Source organism: Malaclemys terrapin, chromosome 19 (assembly GCF_027887155.1).
Source record: "Malaclemys terrapin pileata isolate rMalTer1 chromosome 19, rMalTer1.hap1, whole genome shotgun sequence".
NCBI lineage: Eukaryota > Metazoa > Chordata > Testudines > Emydidae > Malaclemys > Malaclemys terrapin.
Genome location: NC_071523.1, coordinates 11,365,863 through 11,381,344, shown reverse-complemented (window position 1 = coordinate 11,381,344; position 15,482 = coordinate 11,365,863). Strand labels below are relative to the sequence as shown.

Sequence of the window (15,482 nt, the reverse complement as noted above, 5' to 3'; positions counted from 1 at the left end):
AATGCTGTCTTTTGCAGAATAATTTCCCAGACAGGATGTGTCCCTCCACCCGCCAAGAGGACACAATAGAACAGAAACCTGAGTATGACTAAGACAACTCTTGGGCTAACGTGTCTCTACACAGCGAGTGCAGTATTCATGGAAACACACAATAAACTGAGCCGTCAGGGATCAGAGTTTCAACTTGAGAGATGTTATTAGCAGTTTCATGAGTTATGGCTAACCGCTTTCAAACCGGCTCCATTGCTGCATGGAAGGACACACAATCCTTTATTTACAGAAGCAAAGTCATGAAGGAAGATACTTACTTGTTGAGCCAATGAGAAGAGGTCTTGATGCAGTGCCAGCACAGCCCTGTAGAAGGCACCGTCATGGGTGTCCCTTGGGATCATGCAAGTATATTCCTCCATGCTATCCCATTGACCTGCAGAGACACGGACATGCTGGCTGATGCCATAGCCCTCTCTGACACAGTGCTAGCATTAGACTCCAGTGTTAAGCACGGACTACACTGGTTAGAATCACAGTGCTATTAGATCCCGGCCAAGTGACTAATTTGGAGTCCAAAGGCACCATGTGAGGTTTCATATACTGTTCTTTAAAGTAGCTGCCTTGGGATGGCTGAGGGAACTACAGAAAAACCTCACTTATCTGAAATCCCGCATTATCCAAAACTTACTTCTATTCCCCCTGCCCCCATGTAGCATTTGCATTGAAAAGCTTGAACCAACTTGATGTTCCCCTTTTATATAGATAAAGAGGATTCTACTCCAACGAGTGGCACAGAGCAGGCCAGGTGGGCACTCTTATTTACCCTAGCCCATACCACCAGAAAAAAAAATAGTTCAGGGAATTAAAAAGGCAACACATCTAAAAGATAAAAAGGATTTTTTTACTGCACCGTGCAATTACCCTGAGGAACCTGCTACTCCAGGATACTGTTGATCAGCCTAGCAAATGTTTTAATGTATATGAATAAGAGCACCATCTACATTACACTAACCAGGAAAAATTACAAGAGCTATCAGCTCTGCTTCAAGGAATCAACGGATCAGAAGCTATTTCTCCCACTGTGTAGCATTACACAAATAGTGATATCACAGGGGTTCTAAGACTTCCTCTGAAGCATCTGGCACTGGTTACAACTGGAGACAGGACACTGGATTAGATAGGCCACCAGGCTCTTCCAGGAAGGCAGTATTTATGTTGAGAGTTAGAGGTGACTGTTTTAGGGGCTCTGCATTAATGAAATAGAGGACCCACTTGTGGCACAATGCTCCATGTGTTTTTCTATACAGGCATCAAGTAGTGCAGTTGCTTCAAATGGATAAATTTTCACTTCTCTCCCAGTGAAAACACAGACATCAAAGCAAGCACTACAGTAATCTGTCTTCAGAAGGGACAAGCGACTTCCTTAACAGGTTCAGCAAACTGTAACGTGGGTGGTTTTACAAGGCAAGGTTTAATTTTGATAGGCAAAGTTCTTGTATTCTTTGTGATAACACAGCTGCAACGTTAACATTGGGCTCTTGCAGAGGAAACTTTCGGGAATGTTTGGCTGCATTTTGGGGTTTCACAAAAGAGGAAGTTTACTCTCATTGGATGGAGCTAGGCAGACAGCAGGCATGTGCTATGCACGCTATCCCCACCTCTTTCCACTGATGCATCTCAAACAGGACCTACTTACGGAACTGTTCCACTCAGGGGCTTCTCGTGTGATAACATCCTGTCAAAATAGTTACGGAATGGATGGCTTTGCAGTTTTTCTGTTGTTCACAAACTAGTGAAATCACATCATGCTCATTTCATGTACGAACTACCTTAGATTTGAAACTTACGAACCTCAGAACATAAGAATGGCCATACTGGATCAGACCCAGTATCCTGTCTTCCGACAGGGGCCCCAGAGGGAATGAACAGAACAGGGACTCATCAAGAGATCCATCCCCTGTTGCTCATTCCCAGTTTCTGGCAAACAGAGGCTAGGGACATGATCCCTGCCCATCCTGGCTAAGTGCCATTGATGGACCTATCCTCCCTGAATTTATCTAGTTCTTTTTTGAACCCTGTTACAGTCAGCAGAGGTCAAAGGGAACTATATTAATCCATCTGTTTATTATTATTCCGCCCTCAAAAGGTACCTCTTCGTTACTTAAGAGTGCACCGGCAGCTTTTGCATAGAAGGTTTCATTGTGGGCTTGAACATTAAATGACCTTCATTATTTATATGCATCTGATGAAGTGGGTTCTAGATCACGAAAGCTTATGCCCAAATAAATGGGTTAGCCTCTAAGGTGCCTCAAGGACTCCTCGTTGTTTTTATTATTTCATGTAACCCTATAAGCTTGCCCCCACTCTATAGGTTCTCTCTTATCTTGTGATTCAGACTTCTTAAAAGATGTAAATTACACCCCTGAACTCATTCCTGAATTGCTCTCTTACACCAGCCCTCACGCACACCTTACCTAAGCCCCAAGCAGCAGCAGCAGCCATCCTAGCCATCTTGGCTTGAGTTTCATCATTCACCAGCGTCCACTTTTCACAGCACTGCTGATGAAGCTGCCCCCTGGGAGGAATAATTCAGTTTCAGGTTAGTGAAAACCTCCTCAATGGGTTTTGCTTTGTGTGACAGCCACCTTCCAAGCTGCCCCTTGTACTGACGTTTCAAAGAAGTTCTAAATGCCCCTTGTTTTAAGCAGGCGGGTCGTGTTTTCTGGATTTAATGTAATATCCTGTTCTAGGATGGCGCTGACAGCTCAGTTTTTAAAATGTTTTAATAGCTTCTAGGGAATAAGAACAATCTTACACCTAGAGTTTTTACTGGCCTACCCCCATCAATCCTCTTTTACATAGAGGAGAAGAAGGGGGTTTACTGCTTCCCTTTTGGCAAGTCCACAGACATAATGTGGTTTGGTCAATGAGGAGTTATTTAACCTCAGAACAGCTCAAGAACATCTAATCTAAACCAGTGAAAAATTATTTAAAAAACGGAACTGTCAGTTTCAGCCTAGAACAGGGTATTACATATTAAATCCAGAATTCATAACCCACATGCTTAAAGCAAGGAACATTTAGTACTTCTTTGGAAACCTCAGTAAAAAGGACACCGGTGATGAATGGGTTCTGCACAGTTCCTGGCTCCCGGCTTTGTTAAACACACTTTGGATAAACACATTATGCGGTCTGCATGCTTCAAAAGGTGCAGTTACACAATCACAGTCACAGTCAATAAGGATGAGGACTTGTCTCAATGGGTTCTTAAAGGGGACTCTCCAATCTTCACCTCTAGTAGAGGGGAACCTTCAAGATGCTTTCATCAACCTGGAATGTGTTGTTGATCACACCAATTATCCTGGGTGTTGCAAGTTCAGTATTTCTCAGCCTGGAAAGTCTGTAGCAACAAAGCAGCTGTTAACTATGAGGGAGACCAACTTGCCTTCTCATTGCTAGTCTCTAGTCCCAGTGAGGAAGATGAATTAGTCAACACGAGAATGGATGAGTTGCCACAGGCAAGAGAGTCATACTGACAGCTTAATGGTCCAGGAAAAAACAGCAGCAGCAGTGAATCAGTATCCAATCTGAGCTAATACAGAAGCATGCCTCTTGCAGACATAATTATACCAAGAGATAAGTGGCTAGGCTTGCCTTGGCTGCACTTTCAAATGTTCACTGCACAGCATGCTGAGAACGACAGCATGGTGCAGCATCAATTCCAGAGGAACTGTCAAGCAGAAACAAGCAGCACAAATAGTTCAGCACTACACCAGAAGACAGACAGCAGCCCAAGTTGAATACGGCACTCAATCCTCCACCTTGGGATTGTGACATTATGGTCAGTGGGAAGGAGGTGGCCGCACAACAGTGGCACTGTTGGGTTATATGAAATATTTACTTCGTTTGATAGTGACATAAGCTCCCATTTTGATGCAGAAATAGGCCCTGTTGCTTCCTTCCCAGCAGACCTTGTGAAGTTAAAAGAAACTTAGCTGCAAGCTGCACTGTTTAGGAAAAATCTCACTAAACAGAACTAGAAGTGTCCAGCCAGGAAAGAAGAAGATGGGCAACAGGAGCTGTTCTAAATTGTGAACAGGAATACACTGTGATTTTATATACAGTTCTTTAGTAAGGAAATAAAACAAAGCAGTGAGCTGTTAAACTCACACACCAAATGCAATTACATGACGAGTCTCAAACTTCTCTAGACTTTTATCGGATACTAAAAAACTACCACCTGTGGAGGTGTTGCAATATCTCTCTGCATCTTGCTTCAGTGTAGCCAATTACACAGAAGAGAATCATTTTTGATTCTGAAGAACAAGATCATGGAATGACCAGGCTCTTGCTATTACATCCTCTCCAGGAACACTGTTTCCTCCCATCTCTCTCCAGCACTAAAGTCTTCAAATATTGGGTCGGACTTCCTTCCCGCACCCCCTTGCCAAAACAGCAACAGTAAGGGGAGCATTACTTAAGCAGCCATGTGAAATGTAACCATAGGACAGAATGGCTGGGATTCCAGTAACACTGCCTGCATATCAAATGGGCCGCGGGGCATTTCCTGTGCTGTCAGGACACCCAGTACACATATCGAACATTATCTGGACAGAGGGTTGGTCTCTTGTACATCAGGAAAGGCTGAATGCAAGTCAGAACACTGGGATTACCTCCCTTCCTGCAGAATAGGCCAACAGATACAGGGGTTTATAGCTCCTATAGAAAAACAAAATCTTTCAGAATAAATCTCTCCGAAGTGTAGGGAAGCAGATGATTGATCAGAAAGGATGATTTCTACAGGCGGGAGAAATCCCATCAACCCCTGGTGGGAACTGCCTACTCCTTGCAAGGACAAATAAGAGACTGTCCACCAGGAGGCTCCATTCTTCCTGCTGCAAAAACTCAGGAAGCAGGAGGAGGTAGATAAATGCTGTTTGGATTTTGGACTTCTCAGGCAGCCCAGCAGTTTCCAAGCAGCTCAGTTTATGCAGCAGTACAATGACCTCAATGGAGAGGAATCTTCTTCCTGTGTGCCGTCACATGGGTTCCTGTCAGGACCCATCAGCACACAGGCCAAGTGACATGAGAAGCTCAGTAGAGAGGCAGGACATGCACAGATTTGCTGTGCCTGAAGGCAGAACTGCACACTACAGTGCACAGGACCTGTCTTTTCTGATTAGCCTCTTGATTCAAGGTGAGCATGGGGAACACCATAATCTGCAAGTTCTAAATCATTAATGGGTCTCTCTCTGGTGGAAACAAACTCCGATGTAGTGATCTATGCCAACAATCTGGACGTAATGTGGTTTCCATCAGTGAATGCCAAAAAAGACAAAAACTAATAAAATGTTAAAAACAGTCAAGATAAGAAACTCAGACATCTGCAGCAGACTTGGTGAAAGGGGTTTAATATGAATGATTTATCTGGCATAATCTCATTCAGATTGCTACCGGGAAGTAGGCAACATTGTTGACACTTGCACAAAAAAGTCCACGCATTCCAGACAGGCATGTGAATAATGCTGAATAGGCCAAGTGAAGCTAAATGAGTCATCATGGAAGGCTCTCACTTTTTGGTGGTAGTTTTGAACCATACTGCCTAGTTACGTGTTCCCAGAACTCCTCTCTATTAATATTATCTCTCGCTATTAAAGGCGGAACAGAACTGATCAGCTGCATGTCCCCTTTCAGGTGGAACTTGGCTAATCAGATGGCTCCACCCTAAAAGGCTCAGACAGGGATGTCCAACACCTGCAACAAGGTGCTGCCTTGATGTGTAGAGTGAGCAGCAACTTGATATCTTCTAAATGTTAGGAAAGTACAAATAAATGGTAATTCAAGGAATTCACCTGACGGGTAGCACGAATGGCATAATTCACCAGGCAAATAGTAAGCAGATTTCAGAAATAACTCGCCATATTTCTGGAGCAAAATGAAACAGAGAAATAGCAAACCAGGAGGAGGCTGGGTCTGAAATCAACTGAAACAGGAAAAGCTCAAACTTGAGTTTGAGCTCAAACTTTTCTGGATTCTCAATTCTGAATTCTCCTCTTACCATTCTCCAAGCGCTTCCAGGCAACGCATACGTCCCAGCATCAGCTCAGGATCATCCTTGTTTGTGTCCATCTTCTTGTCATAGGCCACAAGGGCATCCTCCCACTCATGGAGCTTCTCATACCAGGTAGCTTGGATTTCCTGTAGGGCGGCGAAAGATCAGAAGCAGCATCAGTGCTCGCTCTCTCACCCGCCCCACTCCCATGACAACTACTGTAGCTTTTCCTGGAACATGCTAGCCACTTGAAATTGAAGGAATCTACACACTGTCTCCCAAAGAGTACTAGCTTTTGTTGATAGTAACATAGAGGCTGTTCAGAAGGTTAGATATTAACCAGTCTTCAGTTTTTAAGTCAACTAATGGGACCCTAGATATATGTTTATTTTTACTCCCTTTACCTGTGCTGTTAGTTTAATGGTATTCAAGGATTTAGATCAGTGATACTCATTCTGCGGCTTGTGAGCTGCAAGTGGGTCTTTAATTTGTCTCCGGGATGCTTTTACTATGTTATAATCAACTAAGTTATATATAATATAATATATATAATCATATAATATATATAATCAACTAAGTTATCAACATGCATTAAGTTATTAACTTATTTACTGTGAGAATTATATATGTATATATATATAAAAACTAAGTATTTCCCTGTCATATTGTTTAAATATAAATAGTACTATAGTAAATGAAACAATTAATTCATACAACTGTGGTTCTTTTGGGTAATGTTGATCACTAATTTGGCTCCTGAACCACTGAGGTCTGAGTATCACTGACTTAGATGCATGATTATACAGGAGAGTTTCCATGTCCCTGGCAGTTGGACTGAACCTATTTTGCATACATAAATTATTGAAATTACATGTCATTATGTTTATTGTGGTTGGTAAATTGAGATCCAATTTCTTACTTGCTGGGGAAAGGCAAGAAGTGCAGGTACTAAATATATACTCAGCAGCAGCAGTGCCAGATAACTGAGAATTTTGCATACACAGGAGCCCACTATGACGTTTGCACATCCACCATCTCACCGTGGCTAGTCCAGATTTGCTAACAGAACCAGGAGGAACTGGATACAGGATAATTATCAGCAAACCTAGCCGCGGGGCTCTAAATAGGCATGTCTATGGGTGGTTAAAGTGCTTACAGAGAATTTCTAACAAGACCACCAAAGACATTCAATCTCTGGTTTGCAGGTTCCAACTTAAAATGTTTCCTCTGCCCTTAAAGATTCAAGCTTGCTAATTCTCATGGAAGTTGAATTAGTTGTTTGTCCAGCTCTGCTCGTTACACCCAGCCTTTTGTCCATGTTGAATATCAGCACAAACTCTGCTATGACAGATGGAAGCTCACTTTGTGCTAGTGAGAAAGCTGTAATCCTGTATACCTGACAAACCTGCAAGACAGGAGCTAAATGCATTAGGTACGTTACAGGGATGAATACCAGATTTTCTTCCCACTGATCTACTGAAATACTAATATGAATAGTTTGGGGAGTGGGCAAAGGGGAGCTATACCTCAAAGATACCCATCTGTCATTATTCCACGTGGATGGATTTAAGCCAGAAGAGCAGCACTGTACACAAGAATGAAGCAGCTAACCACAAAATCTACAACTGTGCAGAATGTAGTTGGGTTGGTGCTGGGCCATTTCGCAGCAGGGGAAGATTCTTGAGTGATGGTCTGGTCCTAACCCCTATCTTAAGGGGAAAGATTGTGGTATGCAACACAGGCTGTAGAAATAAACCAACTGGTGATCATTATCTACCGCACAAACCTTTCTTCAGCCTCTTGTTTCTTTATGGATTTTAATTTTCAGGAAATAAAAGTCGGCTTTGAATTCCTTGAGATTTTTTCCACACCGGATTCCCTGCCAATGTTCTTTTCTGCTCAGCCCTTGGCAGCTCTTGTTCTGGCATACGCCAAAATAGGATTTTATTTATTTTATTTTTTTTTACATCCATGTGGGCTGTTGGTAGGATAAACTAGACACTGCACTTCAGTGTCCTCCACGTGAGACACTAAGGCCTGCGCCTTGCCCCAGTTCGCTGTGGGTCTCCAGCTCGCAACCGACTGCTTCAAAACCCGTTAAAGAGCAAAAGGGAACTTTTTCCTCTAGATTTATAGGTTTAAAGAGAGCTCATCTGCAATGTCCTCTTCACTCCCTCATCTTGAGCACTCCGGCCCCCACCCAATTCTTTCTAGAGATTTCGATTACAATGACATAATAGAATGAGGCAACCTGGGACTCTGCTTCCTCCACAAAGCAGATACTTCAGGAAGCAACAGCAGCTGTCGGGACATTCTAAAATCAGTTCTCTTCCTACACAGGGCCCCTTTTCCAATCTCGGGCCAAACTTTACATAGCACCTCTAAAAGAGTTCGACCTGAATCAATCCCATCACTGCTGTGCTTACGCCTGACCAGTATCCACATTCCCAGTGGTCCCCACTAAAGGGGTCTATTTAAAGGGGGAACATTGTCCATTGCATTTCTGCTGCCGCCTCCCCTTTTGTCAAGGAAGTTGCCTTTCAGACTCCTTCCTCTGTACTAGATCAGAATGGGTGGAGGGGAGATTCCTGAATGCAAATGAAGAGGGGAGAGAGAGAGAGAGTGTGTGTGTGTGTGTGAGTGTGCCAAACTGACTGACTGATTGAGCTGCCATTTTGAAGGGCCATTACCAAGATGTACCAGCTATTGGGTAAGTTCTTGTGCTCACGTGGGTGAAGGAAGGGTTAGAGGTACAACCCTTATTAAAATCTATCTAGGTACGTATGGGGCCCTGTCACTGCAGTAGCTGAGTGACTACCAAAAATGTAACAATAGGAAGGGGAGGGATAGCTCAGTAGTCTGAGCATTGCCCTGCTAAACCCAGGGTTGTGAGTTCAATCCCTGATGGGACCACTTAAGAATTGGGGGCAAAATCAGTACTTGGTCCTGCTAGTGAAGGCAGGGGGCTGGACTTGATGACCTTTCAAGGTCCCTTCCAGCTCTAGGAGATAGATTTATGGAGATATACCTATCTCCATTCCGTCAAAGGAACAGACATCCAAATAAAATGGCTTGTTACTCAGCGTTCCTGAGCACCCACAATTCCCACAGATGTCAATGGCAGCTACAGGAGATGGGTTCTTCTAAAAATCAGGTCACTTATGTAGGTGCCTAAGTGTGGATTTAAGTGCCTAATGTTAGGCACACAAGCTTGACCACTTTGGCTTTAGCCCCCATCCTGTAGGTTAGCAGTCTTCAATTTAGCCATTAGATCAAGCCCACCTACAGAGACTTGGGGAATTAGTTCAGAAGGGGGCTTCCCCTGCTGCCTTTGCCTGGGTAAGTACTTTCATTGGTACCTGGCCAGGCAGCTGAGCCCACAGCACCCGCACCCACAAGCATCACCTGAATCACCTATACTTCCACAGCCGAGAAAAAACTTGGATTGCTGTAAATGCAACTAGGAGAGTGAATCCCTTCTCTGTGGGATGTGCATACTCCCACCGTTCTCCTTTTTATGAGGAGCATTTAAAAAGAGACATGTGAGCCAGAATAGGCCAGTATTTCTGTCCAAGAGCTTCACCGTGAGATTGTACTGCACTAATTCAGTACACTAGACAGCAGTTGACTCTCCTTTCCTCTCCCTCTGTGCTGGACAATCATGTCTGCAGTCAACCACAGACCTGGCAGATAGCCTCTGTTTTCTACTCCATCACTTCTGGCATTTCATTAAAACGTGTCAGGACAAGCAGAGAGAGGAGAGAGAGAGAGAGAGACACCCTCAGGCTGCTCTTCAGAGGTTTATTATGCTTTAAAGCACAACCCATGAGAGTTGAAGGACTGTTCTCCTGCCCACACACCCTCCTCAGCAACGAAAGAGTGAGCGGCACCGTTCAAAGTGGTCATGACAGGCGAGACTCTATGCTGGTTATAAAATATATGGAAAAGTGAATGTGATGCTTTTATAATAGCACCCTTCATTCAAACAGTGATTTACTTATAGGGAAGCAGCCAAGGAAATTCTCCCTGTAAACATTCCATAGTTCCCAGATACAAGTAGGTTTCCTGCCTAACCTTCTGTGTTATAATTTTCTGGAACTTGCCTTATCCTTTGATAAATATATTACAATCACGCTATTTACCTTGGTCTGGAGCTTTGAGACTTACACATGGCTTCCCTTGCTCTAGGAATTTCACAGATTCATAGCGTTTAATGTCAGAGGGCCCATTAGATCATCTAGTCTGGCTTCCTGTATAATACAGGCCATTCAGTTTCACCCAGTTACCCTTGTATTGAGTCCAATCATTTTCACAAACATACTGCTGCATCCTAACAGTCTCAAAGTGCTTGGCACGTTATAAGCAGGTTTTAACAAAACGGTATCACTTCACCTGCCGCTGAAATATAGCCGCCTTTGGAGTGGAACACAGCAGCTGATTAACAAGGTGTGGCAACACTAAATGAGTATTTAGGACAGGGAGGGAATTGAAATTGCACATTGAAGGAGTCACATTTACAGGGACATGAGCTAAAGGTATTTTACGGTGAAGAGCAGAAATATGACAGAACGGGTGTATGCCCACAGGGGAAACACTGCAGACATCGAGACACTTTGGAACAGGACGATCCAAGCATCTAGACAGAGACTCACCAGCTCCCCAAAGTGCTTCATGGCATACTCAAGCACCCCAGCAGCTGCCTCAGGCTGCTGCAGCTTATTGTTAATGCTAGAAAGGAAAAGGAGAGAAAAAGAACATTTAGCATTTAGTCACTGATGTTTGGGGACCAGCATAACATTTTCCCCAACTTTGAGAACAAATTGTGTCAGCCACAACTATTGAGGAAACATCACCCGCTTTTTTTTTTTTATTCCAAAGCTTCTTGAGTTGCTGAAAATAATGTGTCTCTTGCACAGTCCAATGTTAACACCACATACACAAGCCAGACAATAGCACAACCAATATACACAGTCTCAAGGTCCCTTACACAAGTGACGATTGCATAACACGGCTGATTCTAAAGAGCAGCCTACATAGAGGGGAGGACGACAGTTGGCAACTGTTGAGGAGCTAACGTTTTCTCCTGTCCTCTTGAAGTACATCCTCTCAAGGCTCAGAAATGCATATAGCTCATAGAATTCAGACTCTCTGCTCAGCGCCTAAACCACCCAATGGGGCTGCACTGATTGAGAATGGCTGCAATAGTTCCATCACTCCCTCATTCTCTGCAAAAGTTCCATTCTCTCGCTTCTCCATGCAACTCGTAGGCTGAGACCCTATCTCCCACTCCAGCAGCAGGCCTGGAGGAGAGGAGACTAACTGCTCCCCTTCCTCAAGTGAGAATGGAAGCTGAATCAACTCATGACCCCAGTGCTTCCGCATCACCTAGGAGCTTAAGACTGGTCCTGGATTGCAGAGCTCTGAATTGCATTGGTTACATGCAAGGTATTGGCAGTTCTCAGCAGGCCAGATGGCATCTGTGAACCCCAATGAATAAGACTATGACTTGCAGGTTTAAGTCTTCATGGCTGCCTTCACTAGAACCATTTGTGGAACTGTCACACAACTAACGATGAGCCACCGTTTTGGCTTTTAAAGGTCAAGAGATTGTAGTGAGCAATATTTAAAAAATTTATTTTGACATTTTTAATGAATTTCTCTGTAATGGATATGAGGCCTGACTAAAATAGGTAAAATCAGCTAAAAACAAATGGACAGGAAATACCTAAAGATTCCTATTGCACAACCTGAAAACATGCTGGTGACCTCTGGGATGGCTGGTGTGCACAAGAGCTTACTGTAGGGGGTTTACCAGAGGACCTCTCAGTGAAGGCTCTTTTAGCTGTAACCATGCGTTTGTGGTTATAACTAACCTTCTGGATTCAGTGTAGGAAAAGAACCAGATCACAGGAATCCCACATTGTTGCATACCTTCTTGCATTTTCAAATTACAGTTAGAGAATCCCAGAAGCACACACTTCCCCCAGCAATGTTGGTAATACCAGCGTGTAACTGACTATAACCACATGGCAATTGTGCCATAAAATGTATTGCAATAAAATTGGAGTTAGCAGAGTATAGCAACCAGGGGAGGGAGGGAGGGGAGGAGAACAGATTTTCCAGTATCTGTTGCTGCCTATATTCAGAACCAGGAAGTGTATTTAAAATGACTTGTCCTCCCCCATTGTTCAAGGTAACTTCCCACATTTTAAATTCTGGTGCTGTCTTTTTAGCTACCGATTGCCCAGTTTTCCACGGTAGAGGAAGTTGACTGAAGCCAGAAACAAAGGAAAGCCTGCAGAGACCTAAAGCCAGTGCAAGGGCTCAAAGCTGCCACCTCCATGTGGGACGCTGGATGAAGACACAGCTGCTCAACTGCAGTGTTCTCACTAATGGCGAAACTCAACCAAACCCCTGTTCAATGAACAAGGGGAGACAGAAGCACAAGGAATATAGTTGTGTGCATTTTTTATATAAAAAATAAATTTGCAAATCAATGTGGCCTTGACTTGGTGTTGCAAGGCTAGGATATCGCTGAGTGTATGCGATTACAAATGCATCTGTGGAGGAAAGCCTGCTCCATCTGTAAAGAATCACTGCTATGAATGCTGGAAAGGACTTCTGGTTTTTTGCTTCATTTTAGTTCCCAGGCCACCAGTTTTTCCCTCTGTTGCCACTAGATTTAGGGATTCAAATGAGATTTAGTGTAGTGATCAGCAAGAGACTTAAGCACAACTCATGTTTCTGCTTGCATATTCCATTTCTTCATTTTAATTTCCTCTGATTTACTTGGTCTTAAGCTAGGACTTCCTCTCTGGCTCTTTTCCTCTGATCTTCCTTCACATATGCCTTGTGCCATCAAGCACCAGCTGCAGACATTCAGAGCTCCCGAGTGATTGCTGACTTAAACAAACAAACAAAACCAGGACCACCACCTCTTTGAAGAACTGGATTAGAGATATGTACCAAATAATAATTTGCTCCATGGGAACAGAGAAGAAATAATTTTATCATGTATGCACCCTAATTTATGGGTTTGGTGCCAGCCTGTCAAATAGGCTCTTTCCATTGCAAATATGGCCACCCTATTTTCAACTCCATGGCTTCGGTAAGCCCTTGTCTGTCTTCTTTTCATTCACAGACTTTCAAGAGTATGATAGAATCCACCCCCCACTCCCCCAACCAGCCCTCACTAATGAGGCTGCCACTACAGAGCGCAACAATACTGTAGGAGCAGTATGATCACACTATATAATAGAGCAGCATCGTGTCTATACTCCAATGGCCACTGGGCCTAGTGAAGCATAGGGCAGCCAAGCTACTCATGAGCCTGGCTCTCCAGCTAGCAGGGTGCCCTTTGAAATTTTTCTGTGATGTTGATTTTATAAGCTTGAAGACAGAGAGGGCTCCGTCGGCACATGGGTTTTTGGTACTCACCCTGAGTGTGCCTTTGCTCAAACGCCCCTCAGGAGGAATTCATGTTTTATGGGACTCCTGAGATTTTATGAAACCCATGTTATGAAGGGTCTCTGGATCACTACTCTTTTCTTATTCATGCGGAAGATCTTCTAAAGTGCAAATTGTTCAAAGCAAAGGCCCAACTGCGGCGAGTTTTACAGAACACAACCCAGACCAACATTAATTCCAGCCCATGGGCTGGAATGGAAGAAGCATAATGTAAGAAAACCATAGAGGCAAGAGCAAAAGAAAGAAAGACCTACTAAAAGGTTCTACGCGTTTTTCTCTGTTTAGACACATGGGCAGCAGGCAGCATTCAGAAATGCGCCCACCACTCATTACCCACAAAATAGAGCCAGGGACCTCTTCCCACTTAAAAGGCCTTCTGAATCAGCGAGGGGACAGAGAAACTAAGAGAGAGGTAATAGGCCCAGCAGTGCTTGAGCAAAGACACCTGCAGAAGAAAGGAGACATGTTTCCAACTAAATGGATTTTTCTTCCACGAAAATGTCTATTTCTGTCCTTCATGAAATAGTAAATTCCCCAAATGGCTGTGATTGGGAACAGCACTGCAGGGCAGAACAGGCATTTATAGGACTGTCTAGTACAAGACAAAAAAATTAGCTGTCTGTGGAAGATAAAGAAAAACAATCCCATGCAGGGGGAAGAGGGCAAGAAGAAATGGAAAGGGACATCCATTTTTCAATGGGTGAGTGTTACATACAGAGAAGTGGAAATGCCGTAATCTGTCTCTAGACACTAGTTCCCATCGGAATGGTTCTCTTGCAAGCCGTGGAAGCTGCAAAGTCTCAGCATTCAGCGAGATCAGGCTTGGGGAGAAGAACATAATACCTACTTTGAGCATAATTTACATTCAAACTTCCTCCAGCCCTCTCACTTAAACACTACAGTAAACAAGCTAGTTAATGCAAAACTGCCTTAGACCTTCCTTGTGTGTGGCAAGAACAACACTGGCCCTAAATAAGCCAAGCCAGTGACCACTTGGAGTCTCTTCTCTTTTGGAGTCCTATTATCCACAGTCTGCAATTCAGGGGCTGTCCTTCCTTCTCCAGCTGTGGGATTGGCAGGAAAAGCAACTCCACTGACATCTGCCTTGTGGATGGACTGGGGCCCCAGGCTTGCTAGGAACTCTACAAATCATAAATCGTACCGATGGCACATCATGACATCGAACTAACTAAAGGGGAAGAAAGGAAACAACCCAAGTCAGATTCTGGTCATTCAACTGACAGCTAATCCTGGCAGCTAGAATTCTTCATGCTTAAACCTTTACCAGCAAACACTCATCTCACCAACATGGTCACTGAACTTCCATGACGGAGGCGATTGGAAATGACTAAAATTGCCAATTCAGAGTAAAGATGGCTCCAAGTAGTACGATGTCATACACATTTATGTAGTGCTTTTAAAGTCAGTGTCCAAGCCTGTTAGAAGCATTAATTCTCACCACGTGCCATCAGGTACCGAGGTGGCATGTCCATTTTACAGATCAGGAAATAGAGGCACAAACACAGCATATTTTTAAATGCATCTTTCTGAATAAAGTTCCCATAAATATGCATTTTAGAAGACGAGTTGTACAATTACTAGACCATAATGAAAGTCTCTCTTTTGTCTCTTTTACCAACAGAAGAACTAATTTCAAAGACCAAAGCCATCACCAGCCTCTCTCAGTGCTCCATGCCTCTCCCACTAATGATTGTTTTTTTCCCTTCAATTACAACACTCCTGGGAATACAGATGTATGAGAATACCGAGAGAGCTTTCAGCTGAAGTGGCATTGTTCACACTAGCTGAGCTAAGGCGGCATGGGGTGACAAAGAAACGTTTCAGTAGCCTTCTTAGTGGTATAATAATTTTATTCTCGAAATTTCTTTTGTGGGGAATGATGGGCTTGTGGCTAAACCACCAGGCTCAGAGTCTGGAGGTCTAGGTTCCAGCTCTGCTTTTTCCTGGCTTC

General features: G+C 43.7%; 1 protein-coding gene across 4 annotated transcripts in view; it reads right to left on the bottom strand.

Moving 5' to 3' along the window:
- The window catches only part of MTOR (mechanistic target of rapamycin kinase), a 103,680-nt gene that overhangs the window by 30,602 nt on the left and 57,596 nt on the right, over nucleotides 1-15,482 (bottom strand). For all 4 annotated transcript variants that reach the window (XM_054009144.1, XM_054009145.1, XM_054009146.1 and 1 more), the window contains 4 exons: nucleotides 10,696-10,771; nucleotides 6,050-6,189; nucleotides 2,466-2,566; nucleotides 309-424 (listed from right to left, as the gene is read on the bottom strand). In XM_054009144.1, coding sequence (XP_053865119.1) covers nucleotides 309-424; nucleotides 2,466-2,566; nucleotides 6,050-6,189; nucleotides 10,696-10,771 — 433 coding nt within the window. The remainder of the gene's footprint in view (nucleotides 1-308; nucleotides 425-2,465; nucleotides 2,567-6,049; nucleotides 6,190-10,695; nucleotides 10,772-15,482) is intronic.